At 51.5% G+C, this 19,795-nt stretch overlaps 1 protein-coding gene across 1 annotated transcript in view; it reads left to right on the top strand.

The window, feature by feature from the left end:
• Window positions 1–19,795, top strand: part of AARS1 (alanyl-tRNA synthetase 1) — a 43,481-nt gene that overhangs the window by 8,028 nt on the left and 15,658 nt on the right. Inside the window, exons 5-19 of the mRNA XM_032795400.2 lie at window positions 96–287; window positions 1,298–1,442; window positions 3,411–3,556; window positions 5,443–5,551; window positions 5,671–5,821; window positions 6,442–6,566; window positions 8,560–8,704; window positions 9,498–9,676; window positions 12,027–12,140; window positions 13,241–13,447; window positions 14,746–14,930; window positions 15,010–15,118; window positions 16,109–16,222; window positions 16,787–16,906; window positions 17,586–17,672. Coding sequence (XP_032651291.1) covers window positions 96–287; window positions 1,298–1,442; window positions 3,411–3,556; window positions 5,443–5,551; window positions 5,671–5,821; window positions 6,442–6,566; window positions 8,560–8,704; window positions 9,498–9,676; window positions 12,027–12,140; window positions 13,241–13,447; window positions 14,746–14,930; window positions 15,010–15,118; window positions 16,109–16,222; window positions 16,787–16,906; window positions 17,586–17,672 — 2,128 coding nt within the window. The remainder of the gene's footprint in view (window positions 1–95; window positions 288–1,297; window positions 1,443–3,410; window positions 3,557–5,442; window positions 5,552–5,670; window positions 5,822–6,441; window positions 6,567–8,559; window positions 8,705–9,497; window positions 9,677–12,026; window positions 12,141–13,240; window positions 13,448–14,745; window positions 14,931–15,009; window positions 15,119–16,108; window positions 16,223–16,786; window positions 16,907–17,585; window positions 17,673–19,795) is intronic.

Below are 19,795 nucleotides of genomic sequence, written 5' to 3'. Positions count from 1 at the left end.
TTTTAAGGAGTAAAAGGTGGTTTCTTTGTTTGCCCCTGAACTGGGGGAGGTCTTGCTCTTACCTGTCTAATTTAAGGGGCCCTTTCCTGGTACAGACTGGCTGAGAGCAAGATCCTGCCTGGCAGCATGAAGGATAACTTCTGGGAAATGGGAGACACAGGCCCCTGTGGCCCCTGCAGTGAGATTCATTATGACCGGATTGGGGACAGGGATGCCTCGCACCTCGTCAATCAAGATGACCCCAATGTCTTGGAGATCTGGAACCTGGTGTTCATACAGTTTAACAGGTGAGCCAAGAGCCTGCCCCCTCCATGCATTTCTTGTTTGATGGAGAATGAGCACTTCACTCTAGTAAAAAGACAGCTCTGGAAAGCCGCAGCACCAGAAGGCTGTAGGCTTGGGAGCCTCCGCCCTCCAGTGTGAACTGTTCTCGCCAACCCCACAGCTGGCTTCTAAGCTGCCCCCAATGAGTGTTGGGGGAATATGGTTAAATTGTGAAATTTGGGATTTAGGAGGAGGGAGGTTGTATTTCATCTGCCGTTACCTCCCACTGTTTTTCCTTGTGTAACACCTATGCCCCATGACTAGCCTCTAGAACCGCTGATAGGGCTCCCGCCACTGCTGTTCCTCATCAGGCACAGGGGGGCCTCATTTAAACTCCTTTCTTGACCCTCCACACCTTAGCAGCTAAGCTGCGCTCCCCGCACACCGTGTCACTCAGTACTGCGTATTTTGTATGTTAACCATCCTCCCCAAGTAGCCATTGGGAGCAAATAACCACGCCCAGCTACTGTGTGAAAGTGACTGTTATAGAGCAATGAGAGCAGAATGTGGCAGCACAGCTGCTCAGAGGATCTGGAAGCTGCCTGTAATTCAGTCAGAGTCCTTCAGGCCGAACACTGGGCTCCACTCCCCACCGGGCTCACTTCTGTGCCATCTCCCATCACAGCCCTTCATCAGTGGGGTTGAGGCTCATTCTAGCTCTGGAAGGAGGGCCATTCTGCCACTGGCCTGTGACTTTGGAATATTCCCCCCTGCCCTCATATACATGAGTTAGTCTGTGGCAGCCTCCTGGGGCAGGCTGGGGACAATTATTCAGCCCATTTTTCTGGGGTGAGGGAAGATTTGTTTATGCTGTTAATTACCCTCTTATGGAGGCTCCCAGTGGCCCATGTGTATGCCTGCCTTAGAAGACCAATGGGATTGCTTAAAGTCATGTGGGGATGAGGGAAGAGATGGCAACGCCCTACAGCAACCCGTTCAATGACTGTTTGTCTTTCTCCCTGGGGTTGGGTAGAGAGGCTGACGGGACCCTGAAACCTCTTCCCAAGAAGAACATTGATACTGGGTTGGGTCTGGAAAGGCTGGTGTCTGTGCTGCAAAACAAGATGTCCAACTATGACACTGATCTCTTCATCCCATACTTTGAAGCCATCCAGAAGGTACAGATCCGTGACTGGGCCATTGAACCTGATCAGAATTTATCTGCTTCCCCTGTTATGCATAGCCTCATGGCACCGTACAGTCAGGGAAGCTGTCCCAGAGGATGGGACCATGGTGACTTCCTAGCAGCTGTGAGAATGACCTGTCGTGAACCTAAAAGCACTTGATTTGCAGATTTGTATCTTGGCAAGAGCAGAAGACTAGACTATTCCGTAGCTACTGCTTTAGGAGTGAATCTGGGGAGAGCATGTGAGATGTGCTTACCATGAACTGTTTGGTCATCTCTGAAAGCAGGAGATACTGCCTTCTCCTCTATAGCTGCCTTCCTTTTGCAAGCTTTCTAAATGCACTAATCAATTTTCAGAGCCCTAGAAAGCCTGACTCAAAGGGACTTCCATTTTAAATAAACAGACCTGATCAGTAGGCTTGAGATGGCATAGCTCTGTGTTCAGGGCCAAGCTCCATTTGTCATGGTCTGGGCCAGCAGTGGCTGGGAACTTTGCAGAAGCATCATATCCCTTCTTTGGGAGTCTTGGTGGAGAGGGTGCCCCACCTCCCCTCTTGATTACTCCCCCCCACCCTGTCCAAGCTCTGGGGGATGTCTCATTGTGCTCTGGAGGGTGCAGTGTCCAGCTCTCCTCAACTAGAAAGACGGGTGGACCCAGTGTGGGGATCTAGGTGGTGAAACTAGGTCCAGAGCCAAACTTCAGCAGCCAGTCACCTGCCTTAAACCCCCCCCCCCGCTCCAAGGCCTGCCGGACTATGTAGCTTGACTTTTATAATCCATCTCTGTTAGATAGGTGGCATATGCTGCCTGCTGGGCAGTGTCTGAAAGGTATGCAGCAGAAGAGGGTGGATTTATGCTCCTTTTTGGTTCTTTAAGATGGATACATAAAGCCTGAAAAGATTTTTTTTTTCCCCCAAAAAGTTGTTTTTCTGCTTGCTTTTCTCATTCGGAATATCCCATGTGATCATCTTGATTTTGGTGGAAGACTCTGAATTGTGGATTGTGAGCAATCTTAGCCCTTAGGGGCGGGGGTGAGGGATGTTGAATCTTTAACAAAGACATCCTTTCTCCTGAACGTTTCTCAGACGTTGGAATTGACTAGATGTTAACACATGGGTTTCACAGTCTGACTATAAATCCCTTCCCCAGTAGGCTTTCACTTGCTGGGGGTTTCTGATATTCTCATCCTACCAGTCTCCCAGTTATCCGCACAGTCCTTTCTGCAAATGAGTTGACAGGATCAATATTTCGAATATAAAAAAAAACAGGCAGAAAAGCTGCATTTTGGGGGCTTGTTTCTGAAAAGCCTTCCCAGGCCATCTCCATCGACCATAAAGGAGCAAAGAGAGGGCCACACACGTTTCTCTTTGCAGGTCGCCTTTAAGGCGGCTTTCCCTGAACATGGTCTGGCTTTGTCAGTGAAGGAAGAAGCCAAGCCCTGAAAGCTGCAATAGAGCGTGGTAAATAGAATAGGGACTGCAGTGAAACTGCTTGGGGGAAAGACTTGTTGGCTGTATTGGTTACGCCTGGCTGGAGTGTGTGACCCAACATAGCAAAACCAGCCTTGTCCCTGCCCCAGCTGTCCTTCCAAATCCAGCTGGAGTCTCCATCTCGGTCACTGCCTTTGCTGACCTGGGCTCTGAATGCTGGAACCAAGCAGTTTCACTTTGAATGTGCCCAGCGTGCCCTTCTGATCAGGGAGAGCTGAGCTTGGCTCCTTCCAGAGCCACTCGACCTCTATTCGGGGCATGGGGGGGAGAGCAGTGAGGTAACCTCCTCCCATCCAGAGGAGTGTGCTGCCTCCATAACATTCCCAGCCTCCGTTGGCCCTGAGCAAGGAGAGTCATCCAAGCCACGCTGCTGAGCAGAGCCATGTATCTAACCGTATGTGTGTGTGTGTCTCTCTAATCAGACAGGACCGCAAGGTTCTCCATACTCACTGTTTCCTCTCTCTGCCTAGGGCACTGGGGCCAGGCCGTACACAGGGAAGGTTGGTGCTGAGGATGTAGATGGTATAGACATGGCATACCGAGTCCTGGCAGACCACGCCCGAACTATCACCGTGGCCCTTGCTGATGGAGGGAGACCTGACAACACTGGCAGAGGGTAAGAGTGCATTACTGAACTGGGGAGGAAGCAGGAGTGGTGTTACTGCAGGGTGCATGTGTGTTCAGAAGCTGCAATTCAGTCCTGGCGATGGTAAAATTCCACCATTTAGAGGCAGGTGAAACTTACAGCCATTGACATCATGATCTTGGAAACAGGTGGTGTGATGTCCCCCTCTGCCTTGGGTGCAGTGAGGGTCTTCACTCCTTTGGGTATCTGGAGATTCATCGTTTGAACCACCTCCATGTGCAAGGCACTGTTTTCCTTGTAACTGAGAAGGCTGGAAGGGATCGATAGCAGGGCTTGGAGCCAGGCTTATTGTGGTTCGGGTAAGTGCTTCGCAGACTTTCCACCCAGCGCTGCCAGTGCATCTCAGTCCTGAGCTTCAGCTCTGCCCCTGCTATTCCAGCTCTGGGATTCCCACACACATGCTTCAGCCAATGTCCCTCAATGCTGACATGCAGCTGCTCCACAGGGAGGCAGTTCCCAAGCTCTAAGAATGTAAATATATGAATAGGGCTATATTGCAGGCCTCTTTGTCAAGTAAAGGAGATTGAGTGAGTGCAGTGCTGAGAGATCAGAGGTAGCAAAATGGAACAACGTGGTGGTAATTGGAGACTCCCACTACCCACGTAAAATGGTCAGATGACCCAAGGGGGCCAAGTTGGAACAGCTAGTTCTAGCGCACAAGAGGGGAGGCCGTTCTTCACTCAGCTTCAAGTGAACGCACAGGCACCAGTTCAAGAAGGGGAGTAGCTGAGCCAGTGTAACAGTGACCGCAATTAGTGCAGATAGCCAACGGGCGGGTAGGCTACAGAAAGGGACACAGAGTCATTAACCTTTAGAAAGGGAGATTTCAGTAAAGTGTGGTGGTTGGTCAAAAAGGCCCCAAAGCTAAAAATAAAGGAGGTAAACTTCATAGATGGATCAACCCTAGACAGGAACCTGGGTGTCAAAGCAATGAGATTTAGGATGTCAGGAATGGGGTGGAGAATAACCCTGAAAGTATTAAAATGCCTTAATGATGTAAATGAAAGGTTTGGCCTTGTCTGTCACTGGTCACCCTGTCTTACTGCAGAACTAGAGATGTGGTCAGAGAAGAGGGATGAGAATAATCAAGGGCCTGGAAAAACTCTCATGTGACGAATGATTGATTGAAAAACTGGGATTGTTACCTGAGCAAAGAGAGAGAGAAAAGGGGACACAGTAGAGTATGGAAAATAGTGACAGTTCTAGAGAAGGTAGATCCAGAAGTTCTGGTGTCTGTGTCTCATAACACGAGAACAAAGGGCCACTGAATAAAATTAATAGAAGGAAATATTTTTCTACACAGTGCATAATTAGACTGTGAAACTCACAAACACAGGAAGTCTGAGGCCAAGAATTTAGCAAGATTCAAAAAGGCATTGGACACGTATACAGATATCAAGAATAGCCAGAGTGATCATAATTACTGATCACAACATTTTGGGAAGGGATGTGAAACCTTATGCTGCTGGGCGGAAGCTAGGCTCTAACTAATAGAGGTCAGTGTGAGACCTAATTTGCGGGCAGATTTATCTCACATCTATTACTATAGGGTTTTTACACCTTCCTCTGATGGACCTAGGCTCTGATGCAACCTGATGCATGTTTGTGTCTCACACACCTGTGCTGATGCCCCTCAGTCCTGACAGCTAGTCCCGCTCCCCACTCTCTGCCAGCGCACCTCATCTCCCACCCACAGGTGCTGAGGGTGTGGATTCCAAACCTAGGTGGAAGAGCTGAGGAAGAGGCCCTCAGTATTCGCATTGCCCATGGTTAGCTGCTGGTGGATCCCACTGGCAGGAGGGGAGAGGGGTGTAACATCGGAGTGAGGGTCCCCTCTCTCTGTGCTGTTCCTGCAGGTATGTTCTGAGAAGGATTCTCCGGCGGGCTGTGCGTTACTCCCACGAGAAGCTCAATGCCCCCAAGGGCTTCTTTGCCTCACTGGTCGATGTCGTGGTGCAGTCACTGGTAGGTCCCTTTGCTGCACAGTAACTGCATGAGACTCCAAGGTTGTGCATGGTTGGAGACTCCATCCGCTGTCTGATGCTGATCTCAGCTCTTAATGGCTGCTACTTCTGTGTCTGCAGGGCGATGCGTTCCCTGAGCTAAAGAAGGACCCGTATATGGTGAAGGATATTATCAATGAAGAAGAGGTTCAGTTCCTGAAAACGCTTAGTAGAGGGCGCCGCATCCTGGACAGGAAGATCCAGAGCTTGGGAGACAGTAAAACAATCCCTGGTAAGGTTTGTTTTAACTCCTTTCATGCTGAATGAGGCTTCCAGGGAATCCTCCTGCCCCACACACCAGCTGTGTCCTGTGGAAATCTGCTGCTGACCAGCATTTGCCACCTGGGAGTCGTTCAGGGCTCAGCTGGGCTGCCTGTGAATTTAGCAGGGAGAAAGGTGTCAGATTGATGGTACTGGAGACTGAAGCCCTCTATTGCAGCAGGGGCAGCTGCAGAGTGAGCCCCCCATGCACCATCCTGCCATGGGCTCACCTGTGACCTACAAGATGATCCCATCTCCATGGCCTATTCAGTCCTTGGGCTCTCTGATGCGGCTGCCAACAATTGGTTCCTGTTCTGGTGGGTGGTGACATGTTGCTGTGGACAGCTGTCTGCTAGGGACTGGACTGAGATCTACCTATGGGTGTCCTGCAGGCTATGACCCCAGCACTATGACCGCTCACTGCCAGTGCCCATTAGCTAGGCATATCTCGAAGGTCTGCTGCCGAGTCTTGTAGGCTTTGCCATTTGCCGGGGAAGAGTCCCAGACCCTTTGGGAGCTGGTTTGCTCCAGGTGGGATGGTTCTGATGGAGGAGTAGTGGGAGACCTGACTGATCTGTTTCTCCTCTCAAGGGGACACTGCCTGGCTGTTGTACGACACCTATGGTTTCCCTGTGGATCTCACTGGACTCATTGCTGAGGAGAAGGGCCTCACTGTGGACATGGAGGGCTTCGAGGAAGAGCGGAAGATGGCTCAGGTAAAAACCAGCCCCTCTGTGTTGCCCCTACTACAAGGAGTAGGGAGGGGGCACAGGTGTGGGAGGACTCCCTTGTTACTGAGTTAAAGGGACAACCGTCTCCTCCTTTACAACAGGGCATCTCCTAGGAAATCTGACACTGAGCACCCTGGGCCATGTAGCTGGGTCCTGGGGCAGGCTGGGGCAAAGCACAGGAAGTCTGGCTGGAGGGCAGATCCTCAGGGTGCTGGGCTCATTTGCATGGTGAAACACTGGGCACCTCTGCCTCCTACCAGGATGCCTAGCTCCTTGCCAGCTCTCATGGAGCTTTTTTCCCCACTGCCCTCTTGAAGGCTGAATTCCTGGAAGTAAACAGTGAGCAGGTTGCGTGAGAATCAGCCCTGCTATCTCCCGCAAATGTTCACGGGGGCTGTGCAGATGTCGTGTGGCTTTCCTTCCTTCTTTCTTGTGATCTCAGCGGTCAGGAGCACCACGTTTTCCACACAGATTCCAAACCTCCTCCTCTGTGTGCTTGTGGGAAACCTGCCTTTCATCTGCCCTGGCTGGTGTCCCCCTGTGTTCTATCTGTGCCACTTCACAGTTCTTCTGAAAATATGCCCTCCTGTGTTCATTTCATTGCTGCCTGAAGCAGACTCGCTGATTATATTTCTTTAGGCTGGGCTAAGACTTCTTCAACAGATGAATAACAGTGGGGGTGTAGCCAACAGCAATCTCTGTGTAGACAGTTCTCTAGGTCAGGTTTCTCAAACTTTTACTTTCTGAGGCCTCCCAATGTGCTAGTAAAAACTCCAGACCCCAGCAGGAGAGAGCGGGGCCTCCTGGCTTCTGCCTTGCAGGGTGCTGGGGTTTGGGGACTGCCTGAAACTAGCTCGTTGGCCACCAGTTGAGAACCGCTGCTCTGCATGGATCTGGGACTCATGCCACGTAATGCTGCATTTGTGGGACTAAAAAGACACCTGGATCATCCTGCGAGAGCCTGTTTGTGCATGAAGTGGAGGATAAGGGGAAACTTTCTGCACCTCAGTTCTACGATGTCCAGTACAACAGTGCTCCGTGCACCCTCATCCTGAGAATAGATCCAAGATGCCATGGTTTCAATCCACCCTATAGTAATAGGCCTTATTTACAGGAGAGTTTCTAAGAGACTCTCTCCCCCTCCCCCTGTTACTGTAGGATGGTGCAGCCTTGCTTGTGGGTGCACTGGCGTAGTCAGGCTTCAGGCCACGCTGGGCGATCTAGGCATGCTCTGAATGCAGCTGAGCTATCTGATGGTTAGAATCCTAGCGCTCTGCCTAGACCCGTGGTCCCGTCATTGGAATCAGCATGGAAGCTGCACCGGGGCCAGAGAAACTGGGAGCCCCCTGTCCCAATCACTAGGTGAGATACAGCCCCTACAAATCCAGCTGTGTCCTTCATGCTACCCACTGAGCACCTTCTGGGTGCTTCAGTAGCGCAGAGCTAGGCACTGTGGGGTCCTGCACACCCAGTGCAGGATTGGATTCACAGCTTGGCTGCTTTGCATTGCAGCTGACTTGCTGTAGAGCAGGCATGGTATGAGCAGAACCCTTGCTAGCCCTTCCCTTTAGCAGTAGCAGTGCAGGGAGTGCCCCACAGTGGGTGGATGGGATTGCTACTGTAGTGCTGCCATGGCTGTCATGCTGCCAGTCACCCTGTTTCAGAGCATCCTTCACCTGGCGACTTCAGGGGGACAAGGTGGATCCCTGCCAGCCCATTGGATTTTTGCCTCCTCGATTTCTTGGCAGACTTGCTGTGAATGAGAGGAAAGCTGTGAATATCGGTGTGTTTGATGCAGGTCTACAGCATAGACTAGACTTTGTCCAGGATGTTGGGTGTCCATTCTGCTCCAGTCGTGCCTCTAGCCCTGCATGTGCTGCTAAAGTCCAGCCAGCTAACGCACAAGGATTGGATCCCTATGGCAGTGCTAAGGGATCTTCTCCCTGCCCCTAACACTTCCACCTGTTGCCATTCTCAGCTGAAGTCTCAGGGCAAGGGAGACGGTGCGGAAGACCTCATCATGCTGGACATCTATGCTATTGAAGAGCTCCGCACCCGGGGACTGGAGGTAACCGACGATTCGCCTAAATACAACTACACGTCGGATCCCAGTGGCACCTACGGTATGTGACAATGTCCTCCAAATGGTTTCCCTGCCCCATGCCTCACTTTGGGGGTCTTGCATCGGGTCAGGTCTGGAGGATAGTCTGCAGACTCTGCCGCAACTTGCAGCGAGAGCGCCTTTGTGTCTTCCTGAATCTCACGCCTTCTGCCTGCCTGGTGATCGGCTGGCAGCCTTTAGGGCTGAGGGAGGGGAGAGAACCATGATGGGCTGACAGCTGCCAGCAGAGGTAGGTGGAGGATAGTACAAATCAGAGGGGCAAATCCACTGCCTGGCAGGAGAAGCTACTGACTGCTTGAAGCCAGGGAAATCTTTTAAAGGAAACTGATTTCTTTGGCTGCTCTAGGGACTGTCCAGCTCATACGCTCCCTGCCTGACCATTGGGACCCTCTCGTGGTTCCTTTTCACTCCAGCTTTGTAGCTGGGCATCCCTGGAGACTCGCTTTCCCTGGATTCCCTGGTATCTTGGTCCATCACTGAGCCCTTGGCCTGCTCCCTGATGATTCTGATTTATTTGGAGCCCCGGTCATAGATCAGGGCCCCATTGTGCTCTGTGGACACAGCAAAAAGGCAGCCCTTGCCCCACAGAGCTGACCAGCTCCGTGATTTCCCCATCCCAGCTAAATGTCCCCCCGCAGGTTCCACTCACAATGTTCTTTCTTCACTTCTTGTCTTAAACCATTAAGCAACCGCTCCAGCACTCCAGAGGTGGCTGCTGGGCGTGTGTGTCTGTGGCTTTGTGTAAATGGCTGGGATTGTCATCTCACTGACCTTGCCTCTCTCACTGGTGACAGAGTTTGAGAGCCCAGTGGCCACTGTGCAAGCAATCCGCAGGGAGAAGAGGTTTGTGGAGGAAGTGTCCACAGGCCAGGAGTGCGGCATAGTGCTGGACAAGAGCTGCTTCTACGCCGAGCAGGGTGGGCAGATCTATGACGAAGGCTACCTGGTCAAGGACAATGACAGCAGCGAGGATGTAAGTGGGACCAGGCACCTGTGTGCTGACGTACAAACAGAACCACTCCCTGAGCCTCATTCTTGGGGAAGAGGGATGAAAAGACAGTGGGGCTGGGACATGGAAGGAGAGGAAGGGTGGTGCGGTGGATAGTGTTTTGCCTGGGCTGGGGGAGACCCAGTTTCAATTCCTTGCTCAACCACAGGGACCACAGACAATCACTTAGGCTCTGAGTTCCCCATCTGTACAATCATAGAAGGATGGAAGGGATCTCAAGAGGTCATCTGCACAAAGGCAGGACCATTAAACCTAGACCCGCCCTGACAGGGGTTTGTCCAACCTGTTCTTCAAACCCTCCAGCGACGGGGATTCTACACCCAACCTTGGACACCTGTTCCAGAGCTTAGCTACTGTCACGGAGTCCCCGGGCGATGCTCTGGAACTGCTCCCCACTAAGCCAGTCAGGACTCTGGGGAGCCTCCTCTCCCTTCGAGCAGACTTGTTCAGGGCAAGAAGCTCACATGTCTTCACCTCCTGGGTCTCTCCTTGGAGCATTCAGCATCCTGTGCCCCTCCGTGCGCTTCCCACAGCGAGCCCACCCAGGCGGGGTTCTGGGGAAGCCACAGGGTTCTGCACCCCCACTTTGCAGTCAGACGTGACTCTTAGCCAGCAAAACAGAGGTTTATTCGATGACAGGAACAGGGTCTAAAACAGAGCTTGTAGATACAGCGAACCAGACCCCTCGGCCGGGTCCATTCTGGGGGGCAGTGAGCCAGACCCCTAGGTCTGCACTTCACTCCTCGTCCCCAGCAAGCTCCAGACTAACCACCCCCTCCAGCCCCTCCTCTCTGCTCAGCTCCTTTCCCGGGCCAGGAGGTCACCTGATCCCTTTGTCTCCAACACCTTCAGTTGGCACCTTTGCAGAGGAGGGGCCCAGGCCATCAGTTGCTAGGAGACAGAGTGCCAGGCATTTAGGTGCACTGGCCCTTTGCTCTGCAGCAATCACACACCCTTATCCCACCACCTAGATACGTAAGAACTGCCTAGGGGACACTGAGGCACCAACACAGTATTCAGAGCAAACATTAAGAACAGTCCCAGTTCGTCACAGCTACCCTTCGCGTTAGAAAGTTTTTCCTAATACTAGCACTGACTCCACACTTGGTAAGGCAACTCCCATCTTTTTATGTGCTGTGTATTTATGCCTGCCTGCTGTATTTTCCACTCCATGCAGCCGATGAAGTGGGCTGTAGCCCACGAAAGCTTATGCCCAAATACATTTGCTAGTCTCTAAGGTGCCACAAGGACTCCTCGTTATTTTTCCTAATACTGTATTGAACCTGTGTCTCCCTTGCTGCAGGTTAAGCCCTGTATTTCTTGTCCTACCTCCAGGGAAGATGGAGCACAGTCGATCACTATTCTCTTTGTAGTAGTCTTTAACATAACTTGAAGACTGTTATCATGTCCTCCTCTCCCCTGCCCCCAGCTTTCCTTTCTGCCTAGTTTCTTTAACCATTTCTCATAGGTCAGGTTTTCTGAACCTTTGGTCACTTTTGTTGCTCCCCTCTGGACTCTCTCCAGTTTGTCCACATCTTTCTTAAAGCATGGTTCCCTGAATGGGACACACTACTCCAGCTGGGGCCTCACCAGAGCTGAGCTCAGGATAACTATTTCCCACGTTTTACATCCCACACTCTTGCTAATCCACCCCACAATGACATTTTCCTTTTTTGCAAATGCATCATGTAGCTGATTCATATTCAATTTGTGATCCACTAGGACCCCCCCCACACCCCCCCCGATGCTTTCCAGCAATATGACTGCCTGGCCAGGTGTCCCCATTTTGTAGCTGTACATTTGATTTTTTTTTTTTTTTTCTGCCGAAGTGAAGTAGATTGCGCTATTGAATGTAATCCTGTTGATGACAATGGAGAGAATAGCTTTGACCTGCCTCCCAGGGGTATGTAAACGGTACAGATAAACCCAGGTGAACTGTGATCAAGTGTTCACATGTGATAGAGGCCAAATCTGCAGGCCCCCTCTTTGACTCTTTGTCCGTGATCCTGACCTGCCAAGTGGTAATGGCCGATTTGTTCAGTGATTGGAATCAGGAGCTTAACTGACCTCTGCGCTGCACTCCCCAGAGCCTCCTTCCTCCTTGGTCTTAATTTAATTTTCTAGTTCACTGTTTGTCCCCCACTCCCACTGCAACTGTCAGTCCCCAGAGAGAGTTGGCCGACCCACTCGTCTTACCAGAGAGGCCTGTGTTCCTGGGACTTACTCTTCTGGGGGCTTTTCAGTTGCCATCCAGGATGCTGGGTGTAATAATGACAATTCGCCTGCTGTCTGTGCTCTCCCCCATCTGGTACAGAAAGCGGAGTTCACGGTGAAGAACGTGCAGATCCGGGGGGGCTACGTGCTTCACATAGGAATGGTCTATGGGAGCCTGAAAGTGGGAGACCAAGTCCGTCTGTATATTGATGAGGTGAGTTAGAGCATTGCTATGGTGGTGACACCGTCTCTTTCCCGTGAGAGATTGGTGTCTCCTTTTCTTCCACCATTCTGAGTCCGCTGCCTGCTCCCATCAGGGCATCCCAGCAGAAGATCTGGGTCTTTGTCTGCCCAGTGCGCAGTGGTCTGATGCTGTGTGCCTGAGAACGCTTGCCTCTCGGAGAGCTTTGGATCGCAGTCATGGATTTGCAGATGTCATTTAGTAGAGCTCAGGTTGAGCCACGAGTCCCTCAGGAGCTGGCGGTTGGAATTTGTGTTCTGCCCTGAAGGGTTATTGCGATGTGGGTTAGACTAGTGAAATCCTGGCTAGGAAGGGACTGTCCAGCTGCCCTGGTCTGTATGAGATTTCAATTACATAAGAACAGCCAGACTGGGTCAGACCAAAGGACCATCTAGCCCAGTATCTGTCTACCGACAGTGGCCAATGCCAGGTGCCCCAGAGGGAATGAACAGAACAGGGAATCATCAAGTGATCCATCCCATCGCCCATTCCCAGCTTCTGGCAAATGAGGCTAGGGACACCATCCCTGTCCATCCTGGCTAATCGCCATTGATGGACCCATCCTCCGTGAACTTATCTCCTTTTTTGAACGAATTTTTCTTTCTCTCGGGTGTCTTCAGTGTTGGTAGAAGATACTTGGTTGAACCCTAGCATGTAAAATCTTCTTCTCTCCTGTACATGGGCAGCCTGCCACTCCCTGTGCACTCCCCCCTCACTGGCCCCACCCACTGTACCTCGCCCCCTCCACGGCCTCTCACCAAGCACTGCCAACCAGTGGGACAGTTGGGGAGATGGTCTCTGTGACAGGGGTCCTGGGAACTGGATTGAGACCATTTTCCTTGATGCTGGCCCCAGAGCAGCCTCAAGACAGAAGCTATTTTTGGTGTCTCCATCCTGCATTGGCCCATATTTCTCTTGAAGCAGAACTGATTTGTAGCTGTAACTTCCTGCTTCTCTGTCCCATGAATAGTCAGTTCTCACTGGGCTAGGCCAATGGTGTGTAAGCAGGAGGCACGTAGCAGCTCCTCCAACACAGAGCCCTTTAATAATTGCTTTCCTTCTGCTCCCTGCAGCCGAGGCGGAGACCCATCATGAGCAACCACACTGCCACCCACATCCTGAACTTTGCCCTGCGCTCGGTGCTGGGGGATGCCGACCAGAGAGGGTCCCTGGTTGCCCCAGACAGGCTGCGATTTGACTTCACTGCCAGGGGAGCCATGTCTACCCAGGAGATCAAGAAAACAGAAGAGATTGCCAACCAAATGATAAAGGAAGCCAAGGTGTGCCTGGGCAGGGGCACCACCTCTGAGTCTGGGGAGAGGGTGCTTGCTGGAGGAGTCTGATGGCGGGAGCTGCAGGCTCAGCTTGTCAATGTGCTCGGTCCATTGAGTTAACCCTCCGCCTCACTCCACTGGGGTGGTGGTGGTGATGCTACACACACACTCCTTCTCTGCCTCCTAAACCTGGGCCAAGTGGAGAATCAGGGCATTAATTTGCAGAAAAAATGTGCTGATGTTGAGTGGGGCAGGCAGAAGGACACATGCTGGCTTGACAGCCCAGTTCCTTATCATCCCACCCTCTTGACTGTCAGTTGTGCAGCGTGAGCAAGTGTGGAATTGGCTGACCAGAGCAGATCAAGGATCCCTATTATCTCCTCACAGCCCATCACCCTGCACGGCTCTGCCCATGTTTCATAGGTAGAGATTTCATCTCAGACATGACCCGAATATCTCCTGCTATGGGAGCTGGCTCTCTGTCTTCTAGCTGCATGCCCTTTCTGTTACACTGGGTCTGGAGGTGGCCAGTGTTGATCTGTAATGTGGCGCTGTCCTGAGCGGGATGCAATGATACTGCAAAGCTGAGAGCATGAAGATCATGATCTCAGCAAGAGACGTTCCTCAAGTGTGTGTCAGTGTGCATCCCATCCTAGGTGTACCTGCACCTCGTGTTTCAGAGTGGATTCTTTCTCATAGTACTGCTATTGAGTGAGATCCACACTGAGTACATCATCTCAAAGAACCACAGTCACTGGAGGGTAAAGAGCTGCTCTTTGTTGGCCTCTTTGGTATAAACTCAGATTTCCTGGTAAGATGTGGCCTTATTTTCACTGGAAAATACAGGTTTAAACTGAACTCTGTGAGCCTCATAATTATTTCTCAGAATATAAATTGGCTGTTCTTTATTCACTGCACCTGTCATACGCTGTCATGTCAGTGTACATGACATCTCTTTGGTGGGATGGCCAATAGAGTACTTATGGTCACTGTTCTCCAGGTTTGGAAAAGCACACAAGTGTCGCTGGATCATTGATGAGCCATTAGCCATAGGCTAATTTGGATGCTGAAATCTGTTAGGCTATGAATCTAACTCTCTAAGCAGCGAGTAGCACAGAACGGGCATATGTCTCAGAGGAGGAGATGTGAGAGTTGAAGCCGCTCACCCAGAGACAAATGCACCTATTGCTTGTTGAAAGTGAGATGAAAAGTTCTGATGCTTTGATTACAGCTGTTAACCTGTATATGCATTTCTGTCTGTGCTGGCAGTGCCCATCTGATCCCCTTTGCTTTGACCTCCCCAGACTGTGTATGCCAAGGATTGCCCTCTGGCAGCAGCAAAAGCTATCCAGGGCCTGCGGGCTGTGTTTGATGAGACCTACCCTGATCCTGTGCGTGTTGTCTCCATTGGCATCCCCGTGGAGGACATGCTGGCCGATCCCTCCAGCGCCGCTGGCTCCATCACTTCCATCGAGTTCTGCGGAGGGACGTGAGTATCTGAACAAAAGGAGGATGTGGGGACAGTGATAGGATTTTTAGCCATCTCACCTTGTCTGTTCTCTCCAAAGACACCTGCGGAACTCGAGCCATGCTGGCCCTTTTGTGATTGTCTCTGAAGAAGCGATTGCTAAAGGCATCCGGAGGATAGTTGCAATCACTGGTGCTGAGGCGTTGAAGGTAAGTGGAGAGAGAAGGGGGGCATCATTGTGAAATCCAAACATTGGGAGTAACCTCCTGGAGCATGTGCGTGTGGCAATCCAATCGTGGACAAGAGATTTTCATCTGTATTAAAGATTAAGAGCCAGATCCTCCAGTGGTTTTAAATAGTCCTTGGACCACTGACTCCACTGGGGTGATACCACTGAGCGCTTGACCCCAGGTGCCTGCAGCATTTATACCTTCCAACTTTAGCCTGCAGGCCTGATGGGTGAAGCAAGTGATGCCCTTGCAGATCTAGAACTGTGTGGGAGGTTCCCTGGCCAGGCCTCCGGCCAGAGGGTGGAGCTGGGGAGTCTTCCATGCAACACCATTGCACACTCTCCAGCTGTGTCAGTCAGACTGGCAGTGCAATAGGAGTGATTAGAGAGTCTGATATCCTGCCAGGCCATGCCAAACCAGATTGGTGGGAGGAAGGATGGTAAAGGGTGGTGAAAGGGATGAGAGAAATGGAGAAGAAATGCTTCCTGCTAGCTTTGTAGCGGCTGCACTTCCATTCTTGGGCAGGTATCTTATGGGATGATGCTCTCCCATGGAAGTACTTCAGCTCTTGGTGCGATAGATCTGTAAGTGTTCTCTGTGCTTATTGAGCAAATGGCACAAAGAACACGGCCCTGGAGCAGAGCTGTGGAGACAGAGCTCTTGGGACAACCACTCTATTGTCAGCTGCAATTAAATTTTGTGAAGTTTAGTCTTTGTTCACGTGAGTTCCAGTCCTCATGCTGGGTGGTGTAAACTGGTCCCCAGTTGGCGTCAAGAGGACGTTTTCTCCCAGGGTCAGTGAGGTGCGTCTTTGTGGGGTCTGCTGCTGAGAGAGCTTCACTGTAGCTCCCTGTGGGAACCTCTCTCTCTCGTGGGTTGTAGTATTTCTGTCCTTTGTCGCATGGTGTTGGACAGCCCAGCGCTCGGTAGCCCTCCTATGGAGCTAAGAACTGAATTCTGTTCTCTCAGGCACTCAGGAATGCGGACAGCCTCATGAAATCGCTCTCTGCCCTGGATGCCAAAGTGAAGGTCCAGACCGCTCCCAACAAGGATGTGCAGAAGGAGATTGCAGACCTCAGTGAGGTAGGGTTGGGACCCCAGCCCTTCCAGGAGCGTTGCATCAGACTGGCAGGAACAGAGAAGAGTGAGATGCCTTAGCCTGGGTTCTTAAATCAAAGCAAATCACTTAGCAGTTGAGACCCAAGGGTGCATGGGACCTGTGTCCAGTGCCTAAAGTGCAGCTTGGGAAACCCAGGTTCAATTCCCTGCTCTGCCACAGTCCTGTGTGACCTTGGGCAGGTCCCTGGATCGCTGTGCCTCAGTCCCCACTATTCCAGTAGCAGTAATAGCCCTGTCCTGCCGTGTCTCACGAGTGTTGAGGGGCTAAATCTGTTAGAGTTTGGGAGGCACTCGGACACTATGGTGATGGCAGCCACAGAAGTATCCTAGGTGGACCACACATTGCAGATTTAGCAAATGCCACTTCGTTCTCGGTCTCGTGTGACATTGGAAAGGGAGTTTCTTGCTGGGTGCTCTGCTGGAGTGGCTTTTTGGGTTTAAAGCTAGTTCATTAGGGTGGGAAGCACAGAAACCTTGGCCTCCTGTTGTGATAGGCCTCGAGCCTGAACCCCCCTCTTCTGCTTCCAGACACTGGCTACCGCAATTATCCCACAGTGGCGGAAGGATGAGCTGAGAGAGGTGCTCAGAGCACTGAAGAAGATTATGGATGACCTGGACCGCACAAGCAAAGCAGACATCCAGAAACGAGTGAGCCCATTAGCCCAGCTGGTTAACACTGGTGGGATGGGGGTTATGGTGGATATCTGTGTGGGCTCTGCTTCCTGCTCCCAACCCAAACAAATGGATGCTGCTCTCCTCCCTGTGGAAGGGATCTGCGCTGCCTAAATGTGGGGGTCAAGGCCTCTGTTTTCCCCTTCGCAATCTCCTCTTCGTTCCCCCGTGCCTCTGTAGCTACCTCACGGGAGTGAGGTTGGACAGTCCTCTGTAACAGTAATAAATGTTTTCAGCTGACCATTGGGGTGCTGATGGCCAGAAAGGTGGGTGAACCACCTTAGTTCCTGGAAAATGCTTCAGGGCCAGCCCAGGGTCTGAGGTGGGATATTTATGGGTTGCAGCTGAATGGACTTGTAGTTATTGCTTCTGACTCCACATGGTAACTGATGACTGCATTGGGGAGGCTGTGTACAGCACAACCTTCTCTTGGGTCGCATACACAGATCTTCCTCTGCACACGCTGAAAGGTTGCATTGCACTCCTGGCTGGCCCAGTATTTGGGTCCATGCAGGATTGGGGCAGAATGATCAGGGAGGGGGAGGTGGAGAGTTCCAGCTGGCAGAGGTTGGAAATCTTCCCTGTAACTAGTCGACCTCCCGTGTCCAAGCGCCACGCACTTATTTACAGTCTGACTCTCCGCGTGTTCTTGCAGGTGCTGGAGAAGACCAAACAGCTCATTGACAGTCATCCTAACCAGCCACTAGTGGTCCTGGAATTGGAGAGTGGAGCTTCAGCAAAGGTAACCCAGCTACCAGGGCAGAACAGCCTCTCCAAGCCCCCTCTGTACATGTGGCTGGGGAGCTTGGAACCTAGCCTCTGAATCTGTGCTCTGGGCCGACAGACACTTCCGCAGCGTACTCATTACATAGCCTGTTTGCGAGTCTCCATCCGGGGGCACAGACTAGTGTGGGAAGTGGTGTGTGCTGCTGTTCACATGCTGGGTCTCTGCACCCCTCCTTCTGGTTTAACTAAGCCCATTCTAAACATAACCGGAATGGTGAGGATCTCCGTTATTTGTCCTTCAGCTCTCCTCTCTTTCCACATCCCAGCTTCCAGACTCTGGGTGAGGATGGGGATCCCTTCAAAAATCTCTCAGTGACTTCCCTAAGTGACCCAAGTAAGGGTAGTCCAAGGAGGTAGCTAGAATAAGGGGAAAATACAGGCTGGAAACACTTCTGAACAGGACGATCTGCAGAGAGACAGCAGAAGTTCTGTCACATGGGACATTGAAAACTAGCTGGGTGAGTACAGTGTGTCCTGTGCTTGCCCCCAGCCAGGGACTAGGTGGAGCTTAAGACAAGTGCGAGTGGAGTGTCGTTCTCCAGATTCTGTAGCCTATCCAGCTGGATTTGTTACAGGCAGGGGCAAGCTTGTTTCCCATCTCCCTCCATCTCAAGTAGCTACCAGCTGAATCCGTCCTTTCAACTTCACAGTGCTTGTTTGGCTGTGCTGGTTGAGCTCTACCACTGACAAGCACCAGTGGTAAATGGACAGTTGTGTAAATGAGGCTGTAGCCATCCACTTTGAATGCCCCTGTTAAACTTCTCTGTGGGCTGGCTCCCAGCTGATCTCATTCCAGCCATCCCTCCTGTCAGTTTCAGGGTAACTGCACCTGCTTCCCCCCCTCGTGGTCCCTGGTGGCCACTCACTCTAGACTTCTGTCTCCCAGCTGTAACCTGTCCTCGGCGGAGACCTGTATTGTACTCCCTCCTGACCGGGGGACCTTTAAGGCTGCACTCCTCCCTGCCTACACTGTAATACCTCCAGCAAACCAGACTCCCTACAGGGCCAGTGTATTCACTTTGCCTTCTCTCCAGAGGATATGCCTAGTGCATTGCTGGCAGTTTTAAGTTAGCATGCAGCCCCTTCCGAGTGAGTTCCTTTATTTTTAAGAGAGAGCATTACAGAGAAATCCTATTTTATAAAAAAAAAAAGAACCCACAGACATGCTACAAAGCTCACTGGAGGTCACCCCAGCCTCAGGCTCTGATAGGTGTCAGTCCTTCAGAACCCACAACTGGGTTTTCCCTGTAGAGACAAGTTTATAACTGTGTCTGACTCCAAATCAGAACCAGGCTGGCAGTTCAGAGGCCTGAGCTGTATAAAGAAATGGCTGATCTCCAGTCTCTGGGAACTTATGATCCATGCCTTAGATCCTAGCTTCCAAAGGCTGGGATTTTGCATAACTGGAGATGGAGGAAATTGTAGTAACCTCCCCTTGGGAATCTGCAGGAAATCTACTGAAGACTTCTTGTCCCCAGAGTCCAGTGTTTGGCACATTTTTCAATATAGTCCTTGGAGCTCCCAGGCCTCCCCACCAATCTAGAGAGCCATACGATCCCGGCCCACGAGAATAAATAGAGTTAATACCATAAGGCTTTCAAAGATACTGCTGTAACTTGCCCTTTGTCACAGCTCCATCCACCCACTTACACAGCCCTCGTTTCCATAGGATCTGTAGACTTCTGTGGGGAAGAAGAACATTGTTCTAGATCTAGAATTCTCTTCTGGGGCCATTACTGCGATCTGCACAGGATCTCCCTTGCTATGCTCCGTCACCAGAGTCCAGGAAACTTTCTGCGTTGTGCTGTTGGCATGTCTCTTGTGTAGTAGCGTGCTGGAGGTGTCCCATGGGGGATTGCTCACACAGTGGCATTACAGCCACCACATCCTGACAGCGCCTCCTGGGCTGGCAGCATCTTACAGTGCAGCTGGAGTTGTGTGCATCAGTGTATCCACACACAGCCTGTCTGGTTGTTCATGGAATCATAGAATATCAAGGTTGGAAGGGACCCCAGGAAGTCATCTAGTCCACTCCCCTGCTCAAAGCAGGACCAATTCCCAACTAAATCATCCCAGCTA

Source organism: Chelonoidis abingdonii, chromosome 19 (genome assembly GCF_003597395.2).
Source record: "Chelonoidis abingdonii isolate Lonesome George chromosome 19, CheloAbing_2.0, whole genome shotgun sequence".
Lineage (NCBI taxonomy): Eukaryota > Metazoa > Chordata > Testudines > Testudinidae > Chelonoidis > Chelonoidis abingdonii.
This window is presented reverse-complemented; position numbering and strand designations above follow the sequence as displayed.